Source organism: Cyprinus carpio, chromosome B23 (genome assembly GCF_018340385.1).
Source record: "Cyprinus carpio isolate SPL01 chromosome B23, ASM1834038v1, whole genome shotgun sequence".
In the NCBI taxonomy this organism is placed as follows: domain Eukaryota; kingdom Metazoa; phylum Chordata; class Actinopteri; order Cypriniformes; family Cyprinidae; genus Cyprinus; species Cyprinus carpio.
This window is the reverse complement of record NC_056619.1, coordinates 6,018,476-6,044,076: the sequence shown is the minus strand read 5'-3', so window position 1 is coordinate 6,044,076 and position 25,601 is coordinate 6,018,476. Positions and strand designations below refer to the sequence as shown.

The window sequence follows — 25,601 nt, the reverse complement described above, 5'->3', positions numbered from 1 at the left end:
TATATTTATTGAACATAAAATATTAATTTATCAAAATTAGCAGAAAATAGTACAGACTTTGCTAAAGTGATTGTTTTGAATGAGTATTAACTTACATTATTATTACAAACATTATTTTAGCTAAAGTATTTATATCAAAGGGGGTTTTAAAACAAAATAAATGAGTTATAAATGATTTATTTCCACACAAAATCTGTTGCTCCATAACACCTACAATAAAAATACCTATAACAATACTACAATTATACATAGATAATGTGTACCTAAACACCCGTCGTACCTTAACACCTAGCATTAGATTAGCATTAGCATTAGCTCATTTTTACCTGGACAATGAGTTTAAAGGCAACTTATCTGTAATTGGTTGCTAAATTGATGAACAAATAGGTTAAATTCATGAATAGAATAAATTTATGAACAAATAACTTTATTAGCCAAATTTATTTCATGAATGAGACCAAATGTATATGTGTATTTACTAGGCACTTAATGAGCTTGATAAACTAATCAGCATTGTTATGAATAACTATGACTGACAACTCCTCTTTTTGTAGTCATATAACATGGAGCAGCATCTACGAGACCAGGAACTAGCGAAACAACAGCTACAGCAACTTAAAAACAAGGACAAAAGTCAACAGAGTGAGTGACACACACACAATAACACAATATGAGATTCTGTTTGTGTCATTTCATGAATGAAATGCCTTTAAAATGAAGCACTTGGATTATTGATCACTCAAATGTCACTAATATGCATCTTAAGCACCGAGAAAGAGATTGACAGTTTAATTTGTCACAGTTCTTCAACTAAGAAGAACCGAACATGTATGTTGTGTTGTGGAGGTTGAACAAACAGTTTCAAGAATTTCGGTCGATATAATAAATGTACTAAATCGACTGAGAAAAAGAGTTTTCCATTGTGCCAGTGCCCTTTTTAATAGTAGCTCAACTGAAACAGGGCCACGACTGCCTCAGGAAGTAGCTCTGAGAGTAAAAACAAAACTTTGTGGTTGAAAACACATGGGAGGAGTCTGCCCTGAACATGGGAACCCTGTTGTTCTATAAAGGTATTTACTGTCTGACTGCTGCTAGTGACCTGCCAGTTACAGCAATTACAGTTCGTGCCATGCTGTACCATACAATAGCATGGGGATTTTTGCAGACATACATGAACGGATGGATAGTACTGAATAATACTGAATAATAGTTAACATATCTGCATGTATTTACCAGTTTCTCCAAGTAATTAAAATATTACCTTGAAATTTCTATGATATACTGCATCACCAAAAAATCTTGGTGCCATGTCCAAAACATAGGTAGAAGGATAGATGGAATGATATTATAGAATGATAACAAAATGATAGATAGATAGATAGATAGATAGATAGATAGATAGATAGATAGATAGATAGATAGATAGATAGATAGATAGATAGATAGATAGATAGATAGATAGATAGATAGACAGACAGATAAACAGACGGACGGACGGACGGACAGATAGATAGATAGATAGATAGATAGATAGATAGATAGATAGATAGATAGATAGATAGATAGATAGACGGACGGACGGACAGACAGACAGATACGATAGATAGATAGATAGATAGATAGATAGATAGATAGATAGATAGATAGATAGATAGATAGATAGACGAAAAACAGACTGGATGGATGGACAGATGGACAGACAGACAGATAGAGTAGATAGATAGATAGATAGATAGATAGATAGATAGATAGATAGATAGATAGATAGATAGATAGATAGACAGACGGACGGACAAACAGACAGATACGATAGATAGATAGATAGATAGATAGATAGATAGATAGATAGATAGATAGATAGATAGATAGATAGATAGATAGATAGATAGATAGATAGATAGATAGATAGACTATATGATGGATGGACGGACGGACAGAAGGGCAGACAGACAGATACAGTAGATAGATAGATAGATAGATAGATAGATAGATAGATAGATAGATAGATAGATAGATAGATAGATAGACGGACGGACGGACAAACAGACAGATACGCTAGATAGATAGATAGATAGATAGATAGATAGATAGATAGATAGATAGATAGATAGATAGATAGATAGATAGATAGATAGATAGATAGATAGATAGATAGATAGACGGACGGATGGACGGACGGACGGACGGACGGATACAGTAGATAGATAGATAGATAGATAGATAGATAGATAGATAGATAGATAGATAGATAGATAGATAGATAGATAGATAGATAGATAGATAGATAGATAGATAGATAGATAGGGATTTTGCACTTTTGCCCTCTGCATGTCTGTAGTAGCACTGTGTGTGTGTGTGTGTGTGTGTGTGTGTGTGTGTGTGTGTGTGTGTGTGTGTGTGTTCAGTAGAATTGCTCCATTGTGATCATGAGCATCTCCAGAGCACTCCAGAGCTGTGTCATGCTGCAGCGCTTGGTCACGCTGCCAAACATTAATACCACTTATGTTGTTGTTTATTTTTCACTGAATGAGAGCAGTAATTATCCTGTTGAATCGTGTTGCACTGTTACAGTTAAACAACATCTAGAGTCTGAAATCTATTGTCACCAGATTTTCTTTTAGATAAACCGCACATTAAGCAGATAGTGATTTGTTGTAACAGTCAGTGCTGTTCTTGTCAATTCAAATCAATTACTCACTTAAAAACACATTTCCACATCAGAAGTGAAGGTGATGCACAATAGTCTCTCGCACGGTGATAATTCACTGCAGCTGGAGGTTTTTTTTTTATCTAGCTGATGCTATGACTGTTGTGAGAGAAAGCACCTGCAGAGAGGTAAAATTAATCGCTCAGCGCAAACTGTAACTGTGTCAATATTGACCATATTGGTTAGAGCCAGCGTGACATAAAGCCGCCACATAAAGGCCGCTCTGGAAGGACAGGGAGGCACTGAGTCAACATTCAGTTTCCTTCCCTCGACCTCACTGCAACCTCGGCCGCACAGCTCCACAATAGAGCTCAACCACACTCACAATGCAAGCCCTCAATAGAAACATCGCTGACATTTTTCTGTGGGAGAAAACTGCCATTTTAAAACAAAATTGGGTCAGTGACTAGTAATATCAGATTTGCCATGTTTAAAAAAACTTGCCTTACTTTAGTTACTTAACATGGCCTATTACAGTACCAACTAAACTAAACTAAAATACACTAAACGAAAATAAAATATAAAATAAACAAAAAATTAGGGATGCACAAAATTATTGGACCGATATCCGAATCGGCCGATAATGGCTTTAAATGTACATATCAGCATCGGCCCGATGAATAACATGCCGATATGCCGATATGTCTTGCCGATAAGAGGAATATGTTAACTCACATGTGCTCAGGGTGTGCTAGTGATTAGATCACATCAGCAGTGTGACTCATACTTGAAGCAAAGTTTTGCCTGAATGATGATTAGATTCATTGCTTTGGATCGCTGCATTTAAATGGGGAATGCACTACAGAATGATGAGTTCGGTGAGTGATAGAGTAAACAGTAATAGCTCGTGCAGAAAGTAAAATACACGAATAACATTTAGACTATAATCCATATCTAATAAAAAAAAAAATTATACCATAAAACAAAAAGAGTTGAAAAATATCGGCATATAGGATATCGGCAAAAATCCAATATCGTAAATCACAAACATGACACTTTATTTAATTTATTCATTAATGCGTAACATGTTATATTTTTAAGAGCTCTGAAAGATCAGAATTTTTACAACTCTTTTGCTTTAGACCCTCTACAAATGTTAAATCTTAAAATAAAATGTTAAAGTTATACTGCGGCTTTCTGAAAAAAAAAATGCAGCGATTGATATATAGTTTATTTATAGTTATTTTCAAAGCTTCAATGTAATGTGATTATAAAAGAACTTCATTATTGTTTATTTGATTCTAACAAAATAAGTTCTTGTTAAAAACTAACCAAAATGAAAATAAAAATAATTTGCAAAATATCGGCATATAGGATATCGGCAAAAATCCAATATCGTGCATCCCTACAACAAGAGTTGAAAAATATCGGCATATAGGATATCGGCAAAAATCCAATATCGTGCATCCCTACTAAAAATAACATAATACATAATAAAAAATTCAAAAATTAAATTAAAAATGTAAATTAATTTTAAAATAAAAATAAACTAAAAAATAACAAACAATAAAATAATTGTAAAAAAAAAAGCAAAAATGAAAATCAATAAAAATAAAAAAATGTAATTAATTTAAAAATATTAAACCTTACAACAAAAACAAAAAAAACCAAAATAAAACAAAAAAAAAAAAAACAAAAAAATATTAAACCTTACTTTATTTACTTAAAATGGCCTTGTCCAACTAAACTTAATTAAACTAAAATAAAATAAAAAAATAAACATGATGCAAAATAAAATCAAATATAAAATAAAGAAAATAATTTAATAGAATAAAGAAATAAAATTAATATTATTGAAGAAATATTTCAAATTAAATTTAATTTAAAAACAATATTAGTATACTTGACATTGAAAAAGATTTATATTTGCATTGCCACTTTTTGTTAAAAATGTGGTTTGGCATTATTTAATTGGCTGGTTGTATTTATGGAGGGCCACACTCTCTGAAAAAATTAAATTGAGAATATTACATTTTAAAACTGAGAATGTTTTGCTTTCTTTGTTTTTAATTGGCTGCTTGTATTGATTGACAGGTGCTGTGGCCAGTGCGTTGGTGAAGCAGAAACTGGCGCAAGTGATTCGGAAGAAGCAGAAGGCGGTGCTGGAGAGGACCAGCTCCAACCCTCTGAGCAGCCCGTCGGTCGCCTACCGGTTAGAAACAGCTCTCATATCCACCCGCAACTGTTAAAGTACACATGAAAACTACATGCTTTTCTTCAGATCTTAAAATAAAGGTCTTCTGTGTTCCCTCAGGGAGCTGGTTCCAGATCCCAGCTCTTCAGTACAGCCGCTCCTGTCCTCCACAAATCCAGCTCTCAGCGAAGGGCCTGACGAACCACCCCTGAGACGAGCAAGTATGTCACCGTCACACATGCATGTAAACAACATCACATGACAGTTCATTCATCAGCATCCAGATACAGATCAGCTGAGAACGGGTGGGATGAGTGTGGAAGCCCTTCAGACAAACTCTCAGCGTCTCTCTTTCCTCCAGGCAGCAGTCTGTTAACAAGGCCTTGCGTAACTTCTCATTTACCTCTGAAAGACACTCCCCTGTCAGCCCCACGGGCAGAACACCGCGTCTGGACGTCCAGTTACTCACATGAAGCCACACAGTTTAGTGGTGCTAATCAACACTGTAATTATTGCACATATTTTTATGGGTTCAGGATTTGCTCTAAACCTGTAACTGTAAAAGTCTGTTCACACCAAACACAAATGTGTGGCACAAAAATTCAGTCCAGTTTTCACATTCAATTAGTGCAGTGCAGATAGACTCTCCGACAGAAGGTTAAATAAAGAGATGAAATTAATAAAATAAATATTGGTCAAATGAACCCCAAACAGACTGAATGAAAAGGCAGATTCACTCACTGACAGTAGGTGAAAAAGAAATAAAAAGAATAAAATAATACAATTAATATTAATAAAATTAAATGAAAATGCAAATTTACTCTTACAGTTGGTGGAAAAGAAATAAATAAAAAGAATAAAATAAAATTAACATGAATAAAATTAAATGAAAATAAAAATCACAGTCAGTCAGTCAGTGAAAAGGAAATAAAGAAATAAAAATAATACAATTTATATTATAATGCGAATGCAAATCCTCTCTCTGACAGTAGGTGGCGCTTATAGAAAAAACAGCACAAAGAACACCAAAAGTTCAAAAAGGGAGTAACAGAAAAGATAAGGAAGTAAAACAGTCGTTACATGTTTTAAAACAGCCGTTCAGATTTTTTATTCGTGATGCAATACTTAAAAACAAAAATACTTCCCTGTTATTCAGTCACTCATCAAAATAGTCTGTTTGTGTGTGTCACCAATTTGTAGTTTTATGTAACAGCGTCAACTCTGGTCATGTGACAAAAAGGCACTCATTGACTGGTCAGTTTTCATCGCTATGTGTCGGAAAAGACATTAAAACACCTTTACGTGTCAGTCTCAACAAACACATTTAAAGTTTTGTACTGAATAGTCATCTTGATATGAACAGGCCTCAAGTATTTAACTGTGCGGTTTCATTCAAATAGTACAAACATAAATGCAATATACAATAATGCAAATCCCACAGCTGGTTCAGAAGAGCCAGCTTTTACTTTATTAAATGATTGAGTGGTATGGATGATAAAAAGTGCACAAATTGTAATCACATATGCATAGGGACCAAAATATGATTCTGGAGACGTTTAAGCAGCCATCAGAAAAAGTTCAATTGTGACTCTTATCAGCCAGTTTTCAGCATCGAACAGAACGTTCTGCAGAAGAACAAGTTTTCAAGTAGTCCTCGAGAGAGTTTCCAAATACTTGACCTGTCCACTTCATATCAGTTCAGGATCACTTTGTACTCGATGGTCAAAAGAGGAAGCGTTTAACATGACGCTGCGCAGAGCCATGCCATTCACTGGTAATGATGAGCTAGTACAGCTGTGGAATTACAGTTCTCAACACGTCCGCTGCCAGAACTAGTGTTTTTACAATGACAAAAACAATTAGCAGGAAGTACAGCAGAGATTTCAGAACCACCTTCTTTTCTGAACCAGCAACAAAAGCTCAGAACTGTGACTGTGTGATCAAACAGAGGAAGTAGATGCTACGTTTGCATATACTGTAAGTAGTTACAGGTCAATAAACGTGCAAAACCACATCTACTGTAAATCAACTAATTACTGGGTTATATCAATGAGCAGGCGAATAGTTGGTCTTAAAGGGATAGTTCACCCAAAAAATTACAATTCAGACATAATTTACTCACCCTCGTCTTCTAGGCATGTTTTAATGAAAACTGAGATATTTCTGTCTGTTGAAATAAAAAAAGACAATTGAAAAAAGTTCAACTTCAAAAACTTATAAACTTCAAAAAGTTTATAAAGACATTGTAAAGGTAATCCAAATGAAGCAAACACACGTAATACAACTTTTCTGAAGAAACACGAGAGCTTTATATGATGAACAGATTTAATTTAGCTGTTATTCGAATATAAACATTGCTAAACACACATACATAGAGCTCATCAAATGTGTTAAATGCAACAAACTTACTTGCAGGACAGAATCAAGAAGGAACATCGGAAGTCCTGAAATGTTTCTTTATACTGAGCTAAAAAATAAATGTAGAGATACAACAGTTACTGCTAGACGTTAGCAAACATGCTAAACATAGCATGCTATCAGTGCACTTTAAAGCATCTCCCCTAAAATCAGAGAAAATAAAGTTACCCAAAGTTACTCAGCTAGTTACCCACCCTAATCGTCTTCTGGCTAATTTTTATTTTTTTGGTGTGTGTGTGTGTGTGTGTGACTATGTTATTTATATCTCAGGTGTTGACATGCGGTTATGTCGGCCTGTAGGTTGTCTGTGAAACACATGCTGGTTGTTTGTTGTGGTTATGTCGATTTTATTGATGGTACTGTATATTTTCATTTATACACATGGTTGTTATTTGTCATCATGAATGGTTACTTTTTAAAGGGCGCTTTGGCGACACGTCAACACAGGCGTGTGGCACAAATAAACTACAACTGAACCTGCAAAAGTACAGCAAACGATCTTGTTGACAGTTAACTAAACGACCCAAACTGACTGGAAACTTCCTTTTGGTTACGTTATTGTTGTTTTGTTGTTGTTGCAGCCTCAGAGCCCAACCTGAAGGTGAAGCACAAGTTAAAGAAGCACCTGAACACCCGTAAGAGCCCGCTGACCCGCAAAGAGAGCGCGCCGCCCGCCGTCAAACACCGCGTCCCTGATACGCTGGGTAACTACAACTCATGTGTGAACTCTTTTGATGTATTCGTATTGTATGCACAGATACTTATTTAGTTGTTTTTTTATAATTTTGTAAAAATGAAATATTGTTTAGGTTTTTTCTTTCTTTTAGTTGTACATATTTTGTGAGATTAAACTAAATGTTCTCATGTAGGCCTTCTGTCTGTTAAAGTAACGTTGTTGCATAGTTACACTCATTTAGCATACATGAGCATACAATTTTAAGAAATAGTTAAAGTTAAAACTCTTTCATCATTTACTCACTCTCATGTCATTCCAAACCTCTTCAGAACACACATTAGGATATTTTTATGAAATCTGAGAAATTTCTGTCCCTCTATTTCTGTCCCGCAGCTACCACTTTGATGCTTCATAAAGAGATCATAGAACGAATCCAAATGAATTGAGCAGTTTACATTTTTTGAAGAGACTTGATCGCTTTATATAATGAACGGTTTTAATTTAGGCTTTTATTCACATATTACATTAATTAAAGCTAGGGCTGGGCGATTCTTCAGATTTTATCAGTTTATTTGCTGCTTCATGCATGAGAGACTGCAAGAGATGCGAGCGCAACAGTCAAACACGTCCATGTTTACATAGAAAAAACTACGGAAAAGCGGTGCAAGCGAATAAAAAACCTGTAAAGAATAACTACTGTATGTCTGATATTTCATGTTTGCATCATGGTGACCGGCTGAAAAACTACAGAACATTTACAGTTAAAAATAGTCTACTGGTGTTATACCTTCAGTCATTTTGAACTTGAATTACCTTCACTTTTGAGATTTTTTTTTTTGCTCATTTTTTTGCTCATATTATTTCTGAACATGTATAAGACAAGTTTGTACAAGATATAGTTGTAGCTCATGCATCTTTTCTGCAAAGATATTTATTTGTTTAACATTTACATCATGTTGACATCTTTGTGTGCGCTGCACTTGGAATGGAATGTGCTTTAACTAGAGGGTTAATAAAGAACAAGTTACTTGAATCATGTTGCAGTAGTTATATTTTCAAGTTGACTAGTTAAAAATCGTGAAAAATCCAGAATCGGTCAAACGTTCTGAAAAAAAAATCTAGTTTTAATTTTTTAAAGCACACAATATTTACGAGGTCCGTTCTCGTGTTGCGCATTATGTTTGAGCTTCTGTTTGTTCTTGTGCATCAAGCAAGTATGACTGAGCTTCAGTTTATGTCTGATGATCAGTGTTTATATGTGAATAAAAGCCTAAATTCAATCTGTTCATCATATAAAGCGGTCAAATCTTTTTAGTAAATTTGGACCAAACTATTTGATTCATATGGATTCGTTTTACAAGCCTTTTGAAGCACTAAAGTAGTAGTTGTGTAGAGTATCAATGGAGGGACAGAAATCTCTCAGATTTCATTAAAATGATCTTCATTTGTGATCTGAAGATGAACAAAAGGTTTGGAACACCATGAGGGTGAGTAAAGGATGACAGAATCTTCATTTCTGTGTGAACTGTCCCGTCAGTACATGTAGTGATGTGCCGCTCATGTTTAGACTGACAGATGTGTGTGTTGCTCTCAGATTCGTCCCCCAGCAGCAGCAGCACTCCAGTGTCCGGCTGCAGCTCTCCAAACGACAGTCTGCCCAATGAGAACGGAGTGCTGCCCGCCGCCGCCAGCCTGTCCCATGAGGTAACAGTCCTCACACCCCCAAAATACACTCCTCAGCCCGGTCTCTAAGGTGTATCTTGGCTTCCTTATGATGGGAAGTTCTGGTAATGCAATTATAAATCCTAACAATTATGGAAAATGGCTCATTATGTAATGATGTAGTCAGTCGGTGCAGTTTAAATGTATTTAGCTTCTCCCTTTTTAAAAAAAAAAAAAAAAAACTTTTTTTTTTTTTTTTTTTTTTTTTGTGGAGAGGACAAACTCCCAGAAACACGCACACACACACACACACACACACACACACACAGAGGCATGATGGGACGGTTCTTTAATATTCCTCTGGTGGGTGTTGTTTGTTGAGAAAGCGGAGCTTGTTTCAGGAGGTTCCTGCTTCGCGCCGCCCTTTGGCATAATGACATGTTTTAAACAAAGACACAGGAGAAGGACAGCTGCAGGCAGCTGCCAGGACACCCAATCTCCAGTTTCCATCCCAAGCCTCCTCATCCCTTTATTACTCCATTTTTTATCAAGAATAAATACACACCCCATGGAAATTAATGTAAATTAAATTCTTTAACATTTTTTAACATTTATGATGGTTTTTCTTTTTCTTTTTTTTTTTTCTTTTTTTTGCAAAATCCGTAGTCAACAAAATATTATTATTTCTTTTTTGCAAAATCCGTAGTCAACAAAATATTATTATTTCTTCAATTGAATCAATTGAATTAAATATTCGGTAGGAACCAGTTCTCACTATTAACTAGTTGCTTATTAGCATGCATGTGACTGACATATCGGCTGTTCATTAGTACTTATAAAGCACATATTAATGTCTTATTCTGACCATATTTTAGATCCCTTAATCCTGCCTCATACCTAGATTTAACTACATTACTAACTATTAATGAGCAGCAAATTAGGAGTTTATTGAGGCAAAAGTCATAGTTAATAGTGAGAATTAGTCCCCAAACTGAAGTGTGACCCAATTTTATGGCTGATTATTATAAAACAAATCAACATCAAATATAAAGGTATCTGTAAATTAAATGCATGAATAATGGTTTGCTGAAACATATTATCCAAAACTAGGCCTACTGTGAATAATAGTAATCGAAAATTTTTAATTATAGAATACAGATATGAAAAAAAAAAGTCAAATGTTGACTGTCTGTGGTTGTTTTTCTTACTTTTAGCTGCATTTCCCCCACCAACACCATCACGATTCTTCCTCCCCGGTGTGTGTGTGTGTGTGTGTTTCAGGCTCAGAGGCTGCTGTTGCAGGACGGCTCTTTAGCTCACTTCACAGTGCAGAATCCCTCCGGTCTCCCCACCATCACGCTCGGCCTCCCCGCCAACACCAAGGTATCGCAATCAGCCTGACAGCCGTGGTTTCTCTTACACTCAGGGATCAGTAATTCCTTACAAGTATTGCACAACTTTAACAAACTACAGTTAAAATTATAGTTACGTACTTCACATGTGCTTTAGTTTGTTAGTCTGTTATCAAAATAAGTGTACTTCTTTAAAATATTGCAAAGGGTTATTAAAATAGAATGACTGAAAATGTACTTTAAAGTAAAATGTTTAATTTGACATTGCAAAGTTTAGTTAAACAAATAGGTTGGATCAGAAAATGTATAAACTTAAGTGGTCTTTTATTTCATTAATATTATATTATCTGCAAGTACAGTTTTTAAATATTCTTTTAAGGTTTGAAGTGCACAATTAAGCACACTTCTTTATCGCAAGAGATGTTACTTTTTGAATTTACACAAGTTTTATTTTGGAGTTGTTTTTGAGTTATTTTTCTGTTTATAAAAATAATGACAATACAAATAATTCTGTTCCTAGATGATACTTGGTCAGTATAATTCATAGTAAAAAGTAATATATTTAAAATACATTTATTTCATACAAAGTATAGTTCAGTTCAAACCTATTAACATATCTGCTGACATATTGCTCGAGACTTACTGATATAAAAATTATAATTAAACTTTATTTGGAGTACAAATTGTGCACAATGCACATTTCTTCTTATTAAGCCTAAAATGTGTTTTAATGTCACTGTTGATGAGGATTGTTCTATCTTTGAATAATATCAATTCTTGTCAACTTAAAAAAAAAATACCACTTTGAATTTTAAAATCATCCACAAGTAAGTGAGAGCCTCAGATAACATGAGAATAACTAAAATAAAAGTAACATATGAAAGTAATGAATTAACACACTAGTTCTCATTTAGTTTAAACATCAAGTGTTGACAAAATACAGTACCAAAAATTGAGTTGTGATAGTTTCATGTTGTCTTAGTTGCATAAGTTTTTTATGTTTAGTATTATTTTTTAAATGTGTCAGAACTGATAACTCGTTTAGAATCACTGTAATGTACTTTTCTAGGGTAATGCATCATACGATAATATTGATGTGAGTTATTTTGAGGCTGCAGTTTAACTCAGAAGCTGGAAGCGTGTTGTGAAGTGGTCTCTTGTGGTGGTGTGTCTGCAGGCGGAGAGTGAGCTGGGCTCGCTGAAGCTGGGTCGTGTGCCCGTGGTGTCGGGGGCGTCTCCGGTGCTGCTTCCTCTGGGTGTGGAAGAGCAGAGCGGGCCGCTCATGCAGCCCGTCCTCATCCTGGAGCCCTCCGGACTCGTACACACCCCTCTCCTGGCCGGTAAGAGATCTGAACACACTCTTGAGAGTTTGACTGTGAGGAAATGCTACTCAAGTACTATATGCTTGATGTCTCCGCCATCTAGTGGTCACTGCTTGAAACAACAGTCTAGCTGTTGGGAATAACTTAGCAGTGACAAATTATTTTCAGAATATAAACTATATTTATTTATTTATTTATTTGTATTCGTATTCATAGTGTGTAGTTTTTATATTTGTTTTACACAACAAACAAATATAGGATATCAGGAAAAATATACATTACTTTTTAAAAATTTTAATTTTTTTTATTTAATTTTATTATTTATTTTATTAATTTTATTTTATTTGTAAATTTTAATTTTTTTTATTTAATTTAATTTAATTTAATCTTTTTTTATGAAATTAATATTTTTAATTGGCAAGGAGACATTAAATTGAATTGAAGTCTTTTAAATTATTAAACAATATATTTTTGTAATAATTTTTTTAATACAAATTTTCAAATAAATGCTGTTCTTTTTAACGATGCTGAAAATTCAGATATGCATTACAGGAACAAATTTGAAAATATATTCAAATAGAAAACTGTTATTTTAAAATAATAATGTTTCAGTTTAAAAATAAAATAAATATTTTTAAAGATATTACACAATATTAATATCAATATACAATACAAAATTAATTTACTTTATTTGTGATTAAATAAACAAAACCTTTGCGAGCATAAGAGACTTCTTTCAAAGACAGTTTATATTGATAATATTTATTTTATTAGATTATTTATTATATTTATCAGATTTTATTTATCAGAAAATATTAGTTATATTATTATTAAGAAAACAAAATCCTAAACATAAAAAAGGGACAGTCTAATATTTAAATACAAAATCAATATCAAAAATATTAATTACATAAAGTATGTATTTACAATTCATGTACTATGTTCACCGAGTTCCTGATGTTATATTCATCTATTGTTATATTAAAGCCATTGTGGATCGTGTTTATTTTCTGATTTGTGTGATCTTAACTGTGTGGCATGATATTTTGATATCTAGCAGGAATATTATGCTTTCATCTCCTTCTGTGGTTCTGACAGTATAATCAGATTTGTCCCTGCTGTTTGTGATCAGTTCCAGGTCTGGGTCCGGTTCCCCTGCAGTTCAGCGCGTCTGGTCCTCATAAGCCGCTGAGCCGGACCCGCTCCGAACCGCTGCCCCAGAGTCCCCATGCGCTCCATCCTCACCTGCTCCAGCAGCAGCAGCACAGCGCGCAGCTCCTGGAGAGACTCAAGCAGCAGACTCACCTGGGCAAGGTACACTGCACACTTTACTCTAGGACAGGGAGGATGCAATGGTTTTTGACATATCAGAAGCAAATCTCTTTAGATGTTTGTAGTCTGGATAGAAAACAGCATGAAATCTGATTTATTTTACAAACCTCATCCAAAATGCATTCATATTTGATTTGAAATGCAGTTAAAATCAGATATTGGAAATGCTTTTTTTTTTTTTTTTTGTGGATGTGTTTCCCAAATGGAAACAGATTGATCCTGATCTCTGTGTGTTTGCCGCAGCTCATGTCGAAGTCCAGCGAGAAGCCTCGCCTCCGGCAGATCCCGTCAGAGGACATGGACTCCGAGGAGGTGGGGCCGTCAGCAGGCGACGCCCATCAGGGCAGGGTGAGGGCGGAGTCTCAGAGAGAGCTGGAGAATCAAGAGGAGCAGCTCAACCTGCAGCACACCCTCATTCTCAACCAGGTTAGACACAAACCACCACATGCTTGAGAACAGCAAAACTGTGAAATATTTTTACAATTTAAAATAAATGGTTTCTATTTTAATATATTGTAAAATATAATATATTCCTGTGATCAAAGCTGAATTTTCAGCATCATTACTCCAGTCTTCAGTGTCACATGATCCTTCAGAAAATTATTCTGATATTCAGATTTACTGCTCAAGAAACATTTCTCATTATTAGAGTTTTATTATGTTACAATATTTACAATATTTTGTAATTTTATAAAGCTATTTACTGTCACCTTTGAACAATTGAATGCATCCTTGGTGAATATAAGCATTCGTTCCTTATAAAAAAATAATAATAAAAAAAAAAAAACTACTGACAACAAACTATTGAACGGTAGTATGAATAATTTCAAAACCATAACAAAAAAAGTTATATTTTGTAAAGAAAATAATACATGCTTGTTTTTACCATTGGGATTTTTTTGTACATCTTTTTTTTTTTTTGAAAACAATTAAGTATGTTTTCCCTCCAGTTCTCATTTAAAGTAATGTGTGTCAGTGTTTCATTTTTGAGTTTGTTTGAAATTCTCATTATTATTCATTATAATTTCCATTAGATGTTCATAACTCCGATACAACAAAAAGGCAGTACAATGATTAAAAAAAAAGTTTTTATCATCTTATTTTATTTTTATGTTCATTGTAATTTACATAAGCTACTATAAGGTGTAAATACCATTCATATATCATACACTGTATCATAATTTTGTCACATCACACAAATTGCATGTACTGTAGTAATACTTTTCAAAATAAATTATTATATTTTATTACAGACATGTATCTGATGCGGTTTTCATAAAACATGCTGAAATGCTTTCTTTGCAGTCACGTCTGTGGGAAACGCAAAAGCAGCTCCAGCACCTGCGCAGACAGACGGCTCACATGGAGACACTGGCGGTACCCATGATGCTCGGCGCCGCACACCGGCCGCTCTCTCGTACGCAGTCGTCTCCAGCCTCCACCTCGCTAACGCTGCCGGACAAAGCCTTGCCTCTCACCACGGCGCCGGAGCCGCCCCAGAGCCAGCCGCGCTTCACCACGGGTACAGAGTCTCCACCAATCACACGCCGCTCTGCAGCTGATCATACACTTACACTGACTGACACCTCAATGTGTGTGTGTGTGCAGGTCTGGTGTATGACTCCCAAATGCTGAAGCACCAGTGTACATGTGGAGACAACAGCAGCCACCCAGAGCATGCTGGGAGAATCCAGAGCATCTGGTCACGCTTGCAGGAGAGGGGCCTCAGGGGCCAGTGTGAGGTATTTACAGCATGCACTTCCTCTCCTTTCCTAAAGGGGGCACTGATTAATCTGTCCTACCATTATTTTCAACAGTCTCTTGAACACATCCACATTAAAGGCACAGTTCAGTCCGAAATCAACATTCTGTCATCGTTTATACACCCTAATGTTGTAACAAACTTGCATGACTTTCTTCAGTGCAATGCACAATAATTTGGGTCCTTTATTAATAAAATGTATGTTAATAAGTCTCTGTAAAGCTTCAAAGTGACATAATACACAATAAAGGTGTTATTAAAGTAGTTTACATCACGCATCCAATATATTCTGTATTATAGTCCACTGTATTATAGTCTTCTGAAGCTATGTGATTAATGTGAGGAACAGACTGAAATTTAAGGGGATAATTAAAATGTAAGTTTCATCTACTTGTTCCAAACCTGTATGAGTTTTTTTCTTCTGTTCAGCACAGAAAAAGATATTCTGAAGAATGTTGGTAACTAAACAGTTGACGGTAGCCATTGACTTATATGTTAACTAAATATTATGAAAATAAATACTAGAAGTCAATGTCTACTGTCAAGTGTTTAGTTACCAGCATTCTTCAGAATATATATGTTTTTCTTTCTTTTTTTATTTTTGTGTAAAAGAAGAAAGAAACTCATAAGGTTTGGAACAAGTGGAGGGTGAGTAGCCTAAATGAAGACAATTTTTATTTTTGGGTGAACTATTCCTTTAAGTAGGGGTGCATGATAAATATCGGCCGATAATTAATGCACATTTTTTGCATTAATTTGCATTAATCAGGTTTGTGAAGGACTCATTCACACCTGTTTTGTGAACTAATTTTCAAATAGCCACTTAAAGGTAGGGGTGCACGATAAATATTAATTAATGCGATAATTAATGCCGATAATTAATGCGCATCTTGTCAGTAAAGCCGGTTCTCTAATCAGTGGTAAATTCCATCAGGTGCTGATTTCACACAGAGCAGCTGTTACTACACAGAGCCGTTGTTAACTGACAAGCTGTGCAAATCCACTTTCATTATCACCTGATGGAATTTACCGCTGATTAGAGAACCGGCTTTACTGACGAGATGCGCATTAATTATCGGCATTAATTATCGCATTAATTAATATTTATCGTGCACCCCTACCTTTAAGTGGCTATTTGAAAATTAGTTCACAAAACAGGTGTGAATGAGTCCTTCACAAACCAGGTTAATTCAGAAATGAAAACGATTTGCTCATCCTCAAGCCATCCTAGATGTATATGACTCTCCTCTTTCAGATGAATACAATCAGAGTTATAGTAAAAATGGTCCTGGCTCTTCCAAGCTTTATAATGACTATGAATGGTGGTCGAGTTTTTAAGCCCATAAAAGGACATCCATCCACCATAAAAACTTGCTCCACATGGCTTTAGGGGGTTAATAAAGGTCTTCTGAATTTAATTGATGCACTTGTGTAAGAGTAATATCCATATGAGACAGCGGCGTTCCAGCGGATGACTTTTCGAAAATTAATTCTCATCTTTTTAATTTCTCAGTTCACATTCACTGTCATTATATCGAAGAAAGATATTCGAAAGCTTCCCTGCTTTTTATAACTCCAAAGGTGACACCATGAAAATCCTCTCTCATGTCTTTGATGTTTTTGCTTCCTCTGCAGAGTATTCGGGGAAGGAAGGCCACCCTAGAGGAGTTACAGTCTGTCCACACCGAGCGTCACGTTCTGCTGTACGGCACCAATCCACTCAACCGCCTCAAACTGGACAATCGCAAGCTGGCCGGTAACACATCCTCACACACACACACACACGGTTCACATCTGATAGACATGATTCAACTGCAGCTTGGCCAACACAACACCTCATTTTTCAAAGCTAAGGCATGCAGGCATGCCAATACACACGAATATAAGCGACTTTCAAAATGACTAAAGGGTTGGAAATGTCGAGCTGTGAATGCGAGAATGACAGTTAATCTGCTTGACGTCACTCTGTGTTCAACAGGCATACTGTCACAGCGGATGTTCGTCATGCTGCCCTGTGGGGGAGTCGGGGTAAGTGAAAACACACACACAGTCGCACACACTCCGTAACTTGGTAATAACCCTGCAAGAAACATGTTAGATAGGAAATTAAGTAGACATGCATGATATGTTGGTGGCCAGTGTATTACTTGTTGATAACTGGGAAAATTTAATTGAGTGCTGTCAAACAATTAATCGCGATGAATCACATCCAAAATGTCTTTGTTTACATAATATATGTAATACATTTATTATGCATGTATACATATGTAAATACAAACACATGCATGCATATATTTAAGAAAAATATGTTGTTTATATATATATATAATGAATGAATATGAATGAATATATAAATATATAAACGTAAATATTTTCAAAATATATACTGTATCTGTTTGTATTTATATATACATAATAAATATACACAGTACACACATATATAATGTAAACGAAAACTTTTATTTTGGGTGTGATTAATCATGATTAATCGTTTAACAGCACTACTTTAATTATTATTATTGATACGGAAAGTGGATTTACAGCAATTTTAGCAAAGAATGTTACAGTATTTTCATTTTTGGGCACGTGCAGTAAGACTTAACCTGTCTCATGAATTAGTATGTGCATATGAGCATGATGCGGAAACATTTTATTTTGATGATCCACGTTCGACACTATTTACTATTACTACATACTGTAAGTAACTTTCCAACAACATGCCAGCTGTCTCTCATTAATCTGCCACTACATGTCAGCTAACTCTCATTAGAGTATGATTAGTCTGTTAGGGTTAGTAGATTAAGTTGATATGTACTTGCAGAGTTACTTACAGTCAGTAAAATGTCTGTTGGGGAAGCATCAAATAAAGTGTTAGCAGATATTATGCAGACAGTCTACTCATACTCTGATGACTTCTGCTAGTTGACATGTAGTTGCAAAGTTACTTATAGTTAGTAGAATGTATAAAGTGGACCATCAAAATCAAGTATTACCACATATGTTGTTTTTCGCCAAGTTCACATCTTGTGTGCTCTGTGAAGGTTTAATTCAAGACCCATATGTCATTTTCCATTGTGTTTGGACAAATTTTAATTGGGTTCATCTGCTATTAGTAATAATAGACCATGTGTTAACACATTAGTTTAGGGACCAATTCTCACTAGTTAGCATGCATATTACTAACGTACAGTATTAGCTGTTTATTAGTACTTATAAAGCACATATTAATGCCTTATTCTGCATGGTCATATTTTAGATCCCTTATTCAGACCCCATTCCTAAACTTAACAATGACCTTGCTAACTATTAATAAGCAATTAGGAGTTTATTGAGGCAAACAAGGTCGTAGTTAGTAGTTAGTTAACAGTGAAAATTGGTCCCCACTGAAGTGCACACAGACCATTTCACTTATTCTGTTTATGTTTTAAGAAGTAATAAGTAAAAGTAAAAAAAAAAAAAAGTGACAAAAAGCAAATGCTTTCTCACATACAAATGCTTACTATAGTTTTTGAGTGAAAAAAAATATTCTTTTATTGTTATAGTCAATTTGTGGCACATCTATTTGATGTTTTATTATAAACATATTTCGTAAATTAAAAGGGATATAATGCAAAAATACTGTTTATTGGACATTGTTATCGTCCCATAATTCACCCAATAAATGAGAAACCTGTCAAAATGTACTCACCCTCATATTGATCCAAACCCATGAAGCTTTTGTTCTTTTTCAAACACAAATGAAACATTTTTAATATTCTCAATCTATTGGTAGTCTACACAACCAAAACTTTAACACATACAAAAAATTACTAAAACAAAGCAAAAGCAATCCTCGTAAATGAAGCAGTTTAATCAAAGATTTTCACATCTATTGCTCAACACATAAAGCTCAACAAATATGGTAAACAGAAACTCATCCGTACATGTCTGATTCATAAGAAGAAACCTCATTGGTTCTCACACATCGTACAATCACGATTGAGCTTCTGTTTACCATACCTGATGTGCTCGATGTATGTACTGTATACTGATGAGTGTTTATATGAATAAAAGCCTAAATTAAATCTGTTCATTGAAGAAAGTGGATGTGTTTCATCAAAATACTTGGCTTAAAATGCTCTATTCATATTGATTATTTTTGTGTGTCTTTTTGAAGCATCAAAGTTGTGGTTTCATGGACTTTCAGTGGAGGAACAATTAGGCAAAACAACCACTAAATGGTGACCCAGCATTAATCTTGATGCACATGTATGTGTGGCTGAAGTACATGATGCCATAGAGTGTCCCATTTGTAATTGTAAGTTTAAGAACAGTGATCATGACATTTGTGGCCACTAAGTTCCCTCAAAGCAAGCCCACACTGACACCTGCTCTAGAAGAAACCACTGGCTGACACTCAATATGTTAAAAGTGGACTCGCCGGTCCCTTCTGGGACAGATCTGAGGTCAGAGAGCACTGATCCCAGCGCAGTCTATCCGGGCAGAACCGGCTGAAAATTGGGAGAAAATGTTGAAATCTTCACTCTGACGATCAAGCTCAGAGCAGGTCCATGTGGAATGATTGGAACAATATGTGCCATGAAGGATAAAAGAAATTCCAGCCCTCTCATTGTTCACGCTGCCAAACCACAAGCAATGTTAAAGTTCGGCAAAAAAAAAAAAAAAAAAAAAGGATGAGGGAAAATGAAAGAGAAAAGAGAGAAGGAAGATGTGGGGAGCAGGGCAACAAACAAAAGGGAGAGAGGGGAATGTATAACCTCATTCTTTCTTCTCATGGCCACCCCGTACTCTCCTGCCGCGTATGAATACAGTTTTATATGTAAAGTAATGATGATCTCTTTTCTCTTACTAGTGCTGTTTACTAAAGCGAGCATCACTATTGCTTCCACTCAGAGTTGGGGGTTTGTTCATATCACATGTATTAAGTTGCACTGTTGAATTATACCTCAAATTGATTTATTTAAATAGATTTTGACTTGGCGGCTGATAAAACGCATGATAAAATCCTATAGACTTGAGCACGTGACTGTTTTATCAGAGTTTTGGAGCACTTGGCTTCCCATTTAAAGGCATAATAATAAAGGCATAAATTTTGTTATATATTTCGCTACCTCAGGTTTTCCCAAACCTGTATGAGTTTGTTGGTAACCAAACAGTTAACGGTAGCCAGTGTGAAATTAGTGTTATCTGGTGTTTATTTGAGAACATATGATTCCCAGTGAGTGCCCTGTTCGAGCGTTTACTTTTACTTATGCTCTTCGTCAACTTTGTGAAAAACACTACTATAATATGGTTACAGATGTCTAAAATTACAAAAATACAAATCTGTTTAGGTTATTGATTTTTACATTTTTAATAAAAATATCTCAATATGTTTAGCAAATATTATGTAAAATAAATATAATTTCAATTACAGAAATTCTTATTCATGTGTTAATTACTATCATTAAAATAAATTGTGCAATATCATATAGGTCTATTTCAACTTTATATCAGGCATCAGCCACCCTCCACCCTGCACCCTAAGAAATATTAATATTAACCTAAGACATAATTTTTTTTTTAAAATTGTCTGTTTTGTGCCAGTGTGAAAGTGTAGCTATGCAACTACCCAAAACATCTAAGAAACCATCTAAACTTCCACTAGCAACCAATCAGAACACCCTAGCAACTGCATTTAAACACCCTTGCGTCTAGTACATTTCAAAAGTTTGGGGTCATTATGATTATGATGATTTTATATATATATATATATAATACTTATATTCATCAAAGCATTGAATTAAAAAAAATGTCACAAAAGATTTCTGTCAAATTAATGCTGTTCCTTTCAACTTTATAATTATCAAAGAATCCTAAAAAGGAATTCTATTATGGTTTCCACAAGAATATTAATCAGCACTGATAATAATCAATGAAACATCAAATGTTTCTCGAGCAGTAAATCATCATATTAGAATGATTTCTGAAGATCATGTGACACTGAAGACTGGCGTAATGATGATTAAAATTCAGCTTTACATCACAGGAATAAATTACATTTTTAAAATATATTAAATTAGAAAAACAGGTATTTTAAATTGAAATAATATTTCACAATAGTACTGTTTTTACTGTATTTTTGATCAAATAAATGCAGCCTTTACAAACATATAAACTTGAGAAAAATATAACATTTTAGGCATGATAACCTACAAGCCGGTGTATCGATGAGAGGCCATGTTTATGGGAATATGGAGACCACACACAAAGAATATTTAAACATGCCATTAGTATGACACATAACAGGAAATCAATTTATAGTTTCGCTCACTCCAGCCTCTTTCTTTCAGTGTATTCTTGAAATGTAGTTTATGTTCTGTAATTTGTAACACACACTTCGCCTTGTGGATGCTTACAACAAAAATAAGCATCTAAATACTTTAGCACGCATGAGTGATCTTTATACAAATATGGTTGGATAAACATGTTTCGTCAATGCCATCTGTTTGAAAGCATACAGCTGGTTATTCATTCATTTGAATAGGATTACACTCAGTTTACTGATTGGTTTAAATTGTGGATTAAAATTGAGATGGTTAAAATATGAGTTCAGATTCCACCTCGTCTTGCCGTCTGGGGTGTTGTTGACGAGCACATCTCTAACGCATCAGTTTGCTGTATGTGACGCTGGCATCGTGCAGCCGTGCCCTTCAGTTGAACCGCTGTTTGCGGCTTTGCAGATTTATGAACGCTGATCACGGCTGTCATAATGATAAATGTGCTAGTGTACGCCAAGACAATTCAGCTACATCATTTTATTCTGGCGGAATGGGTGACTGACAGAGATTATTTGTCAGGGATTACATGAGCCAGGGCTTGGGTGGAGGCGCCTACTCGCAGCAAAAAACTGTGAAACATTCACAAAATCATGTGTTAACTTGGGTTTAAATGCACATGAATCACTGGAGCAAAGCAGAGTGGTTACATCTTAGTGGATTAGAAGACTCAAAATCTGCAGAGGGGTAATTAAATGTAACAAATAATGTAAAAATGTAGCATATTTTGGAAATAAAAAATTGCCTTAATCTTGCCATAATCTTTTAAACAATTGGGAGATGTTGAATCACCTCAGTTTCTGCGAGGGAAGAACACATGTATACTCGAGTGCATTATGTATTAGGTATGTTATGGTCTTTGACAGACATCATGTTATCAGGCCGCTGTTTTATTTTTTCTTCTTTGAAAGCACTGGTGTAGTCAAAACATCAGCTAGTGTGGGTTTTCCAGGAAACGCATGTAGTCTCGTAAATACTACCGCATATTGTGCGTGTTATTTTTTGACAGACATTGATGTTGTTATGATTCAAATGATGTGGATTTGAAAACAGATGGACCGTAAGTTAATAATTATTTATTTTTTAGCCTGTCGCAAGTTTTCAGAGAAGTGGTCGAGGCCGATGTGAGTGTGATGTTGATGTTTTTAGTTCTTATATACGTGAGGGGTGAACTACCTGAGTGTTTTTTGAGTCCTGGAGATGTTCGAAGTGCCTTTTGCGTAGTTCATTATGCATGTTTTATGAAATGAAAGTGTATATTGTGGCTTAAATTAATTACATGTTACTCAGAGGTTGACATGTTTGTTGGTCAGAAATGTTGCATATAGCAGTTGCAAATTCGTTGACTTTAAAAGAAAATCAAGTTCATTTCTTTTTACCGGAAAAGGAGTGGTTTTGATGCACAAATTTGTTTTTATTGTCTCTTATAACAAACATATTTTGTTTAAACCCATGAAAATGCAGATCCCGCTGTAAATAACTAGTGTTGTGCTTGTATTTCGACAGGTGGACAATGACACCATCTGGAACGAGATGCACACGTCCACAGCGTCCCGCATGGCGGCCGGGAGCGTGACAGAGCTGGCCTTCAGAGTGGCTAAAGGAGAGCTTAAGGTCATTACAAAAAAATATACAAAACACTGTTGATACCTAATAGGTCAAATGCTTCTTCTTAGACAAATGAGTACAGAATAACTGACAATGAAACATTGTTCTACTGATAATTAATGCAAGCAGCAGCTTGTCTGTGGCACTAAGGAACATTCTTTGCACCTTGTTTACCCCTAAACAGTACTATCTTAAGGGTATATATTACTTTTCTAAGGTACTAATATGCACCTTTTATGGGTAGATATGGTACAAAGCTGTCCTTTTAAAGGTACTGTCCAGTACTTTTCAGGTGTGCAGCAGCTTTCTTACACCACTGGTTAAGTATCTTACTAAGAAACAGCCCGATCTGATGTTACTAGAACTGAAACAAACCCTGAGCTCTGTCATAGCTGTGCACAGTGTTGATGAAGCTGCGTTGAAACTGTAGCTTAAGAAACTACAAAATACTCAAAGTAAACATCAACATTACAACAAGAAAAAGAAAACATTAAAATGTCGTTAGCCTAAACATTTCAGTGTAAAATGAATCACTGAATCATTTATGTGACCATGCAAACAAACTGATTCACTAAAATGATTCAGACTTCAGTAAGTATGATTACAGAGTGGTTTTATTTTCTCAGCTTGCTCTGCTGTAAAGCTGCATGAGAATACAGTGTGATTTAGCATTTTGTCACGCTATAATGCAACTTGTTGGAAAAAGTTGCTTGTTGCTATTTTGATTCACTACTTTCAATAAAACAAGTCTACTATCATGCTACTGAAAAATGCACTTAGTGCCACCATCAGCTGTGCACCAACCCTGGCTGTGCAGTTATAGAAAATTCAATATTATGCGTGTTCACGTTGCATTGAAATTACCATAATTACAAGATGACAACTCTGAGATAATTACTTCCTTAGGCACAGAACTTAAGCTCCAGAGTGAAATGCTTTGCATTAATTTACCTCTCACAATGCTTTGAAAAAAGAAACCACACCAACTACCACTGGTTATGGTAAAACAGCATATCAAACGAGTATGTGTAGCATTTTGGTGAAATATTACATGAAATGAGTCTTCTGTAACTGTTTGTTGTAATTCTGACATTACACAAATGCATCTTCAATCTAAACACTTGGACCGTGTGTCAACCAATCAGAATCAAGTACTTTTTTCCTTCAGAGGGTCTTTGTAATTATCGTTGCTTCAAATAAAATTTAACCAAGTAGCAAACCGACCAGATCAAGCTGATTAAGACGTGGAAAACTGTAACGATCATAAAAGAATAGTTCAATCACTCGAGTCCCCTGCTGGTAATTAAACTTAATGAAGGTTATAGGGGATGTTTCAGTTTTATGGCTTTAACTGAAAGCGGAGGCCAGCTTGTTGAAGCAGTTTGGTGAAAACATGGTTTCTGTGTGAGAGGCGACTGGTAAATGCGGAGTTAATGACATGTTGGTTTCAATCTTTCAGAACGGCTTTGCTGTGGTCAGGCCACCAGGACATCACGCAGACCCGTCAAACCCCATGTAAGTCTGCCTGTTACATTCAGAAATGCCTCTGGACATAATTTTTTCGCGTTTAAGGATGTGGGTCTAGTGGTGGTTGCAGGTTCGAGCCTGGCCTGCGTCATGTTTCGATCATTTTTTTGTGACTTTCTGTCTGCTTTTCCACTACTGTAAAGTTCTTCAGATAAAAGAAATGCATAAAAATAATACAAATTTAAAAATTATCTTAGATTTAGTTAAGTTTAATTGTAGATTTGCCATTTTTTATTTTAAAAATGTCTGTATAGTTTTTATTCATTTTTATTTCAGTTTTAGTTGTAGTTATTTTAGTACATGTACAGTAGTACATGTTTTTTTTTTTTTTTTTTTTTTTTTTTTTTTAATTGGTCACACTTTAGTATAGGGAACAATTCTCACTATTAGTTGCTTATTATCATGCCTATTATTAACATATTGGCTATTTATTAATTAATACTTATTAAGCACATATTCTGCATGACCATATTCTACATTCCTAATCCTACCCAAATTTAACAACTACCTCACTAATTATTGATAAGCAGCAAATTAGGATTTTATTTATAAGTCGTAGTTAATGGTTTGTTAATAGCAAGAGTTGAACCTTAAAATAAAGTGTGATCATTTTATTTTATTTCACATTTATTTTTTTATAGAGAAAAACTGAATGGTTTTAGTTTTAGTTAACTAGAATAATCCTGTATAGAGTATGTAGTGCCGTTGAGTTTGGCTCTGTTTATTGTGGACATGAAGTGAAATTCTTCTTCCTGTACATGTGTGTTGATGGCATGTTTTGAGC

At 35.0% G+C, this 25,601-nt stretch overlaps 1 protein-coding gene across 2 annotated transcripts in view; it reads left to right on the top strand.

Annotated features, from left to right (window-relative positions):
• Positions 1 to 25,601, top strand: part of LOC109061811 (histone deacetylase 7-like) — an 85,032-nt gene that overhangs the window by 49,043 nt on the left and 10,388 nt on the right. For both annotated transcript variants that reach the window (XM_042750833.1, XM_042750834.1), the window contains exons 4-18: positions 555 to 642; positions 4,742 to 4,859; positions 4,962 to 5,062; positions 7,841 to 7,963; positions 9,530 to 9,639; positions 10,879 to 10,980; positions 12,127 to 12,289; positions 13,404 to 13,585; positions 13,847 to 14,029; positions 14,909 to 15,125; positions 15,212 to 15,345; positions 17,001 to 17,121; positions 17,344 to 17,393; positions 23,189 to 23,296; positions 24,750 to 24,805. In XM_042750833.1, the coding sequence (XP_042606767.1) occupies positions 555 to 642; positions 4,742 to 4,859; positions 4,962 to 5,062; positions 7,841 to 7,963; positions 9,530 to 9,639; positions 10,879 to 10,980; positions 12,127 to 12,289; positions 13,404 to 13,585; positions 13,847 to 14,029; positions 14,909 to 15,125; positions 15,212 to 15,345; positions 17,001 to 17,121; positions 17,344 to 17,393; positions 23,189 to 23,296; positions 24,750 to 24,805 (1,856 nt within the window). The remainder of the gene's footprint in view (positions 1 to 554; positions 643 to 4,741; positions 4,860 to 4,961; positions 5,063 to 7,840; positions 7,964 to 9,529; positions 9,640 to 10,878; positions 10,981 to 12,126; positions 12,290 to 13,403; positions 13,586 to 13,846; positions 14,030 to 14,908; positions 15,126 to 15,211; positions 15,346 to 17,000; positions 17,122 to 17,343; positions 17,394 to 23,188; positions 23,297 to 24,749; positions 24,806 to 25,601) is intronic.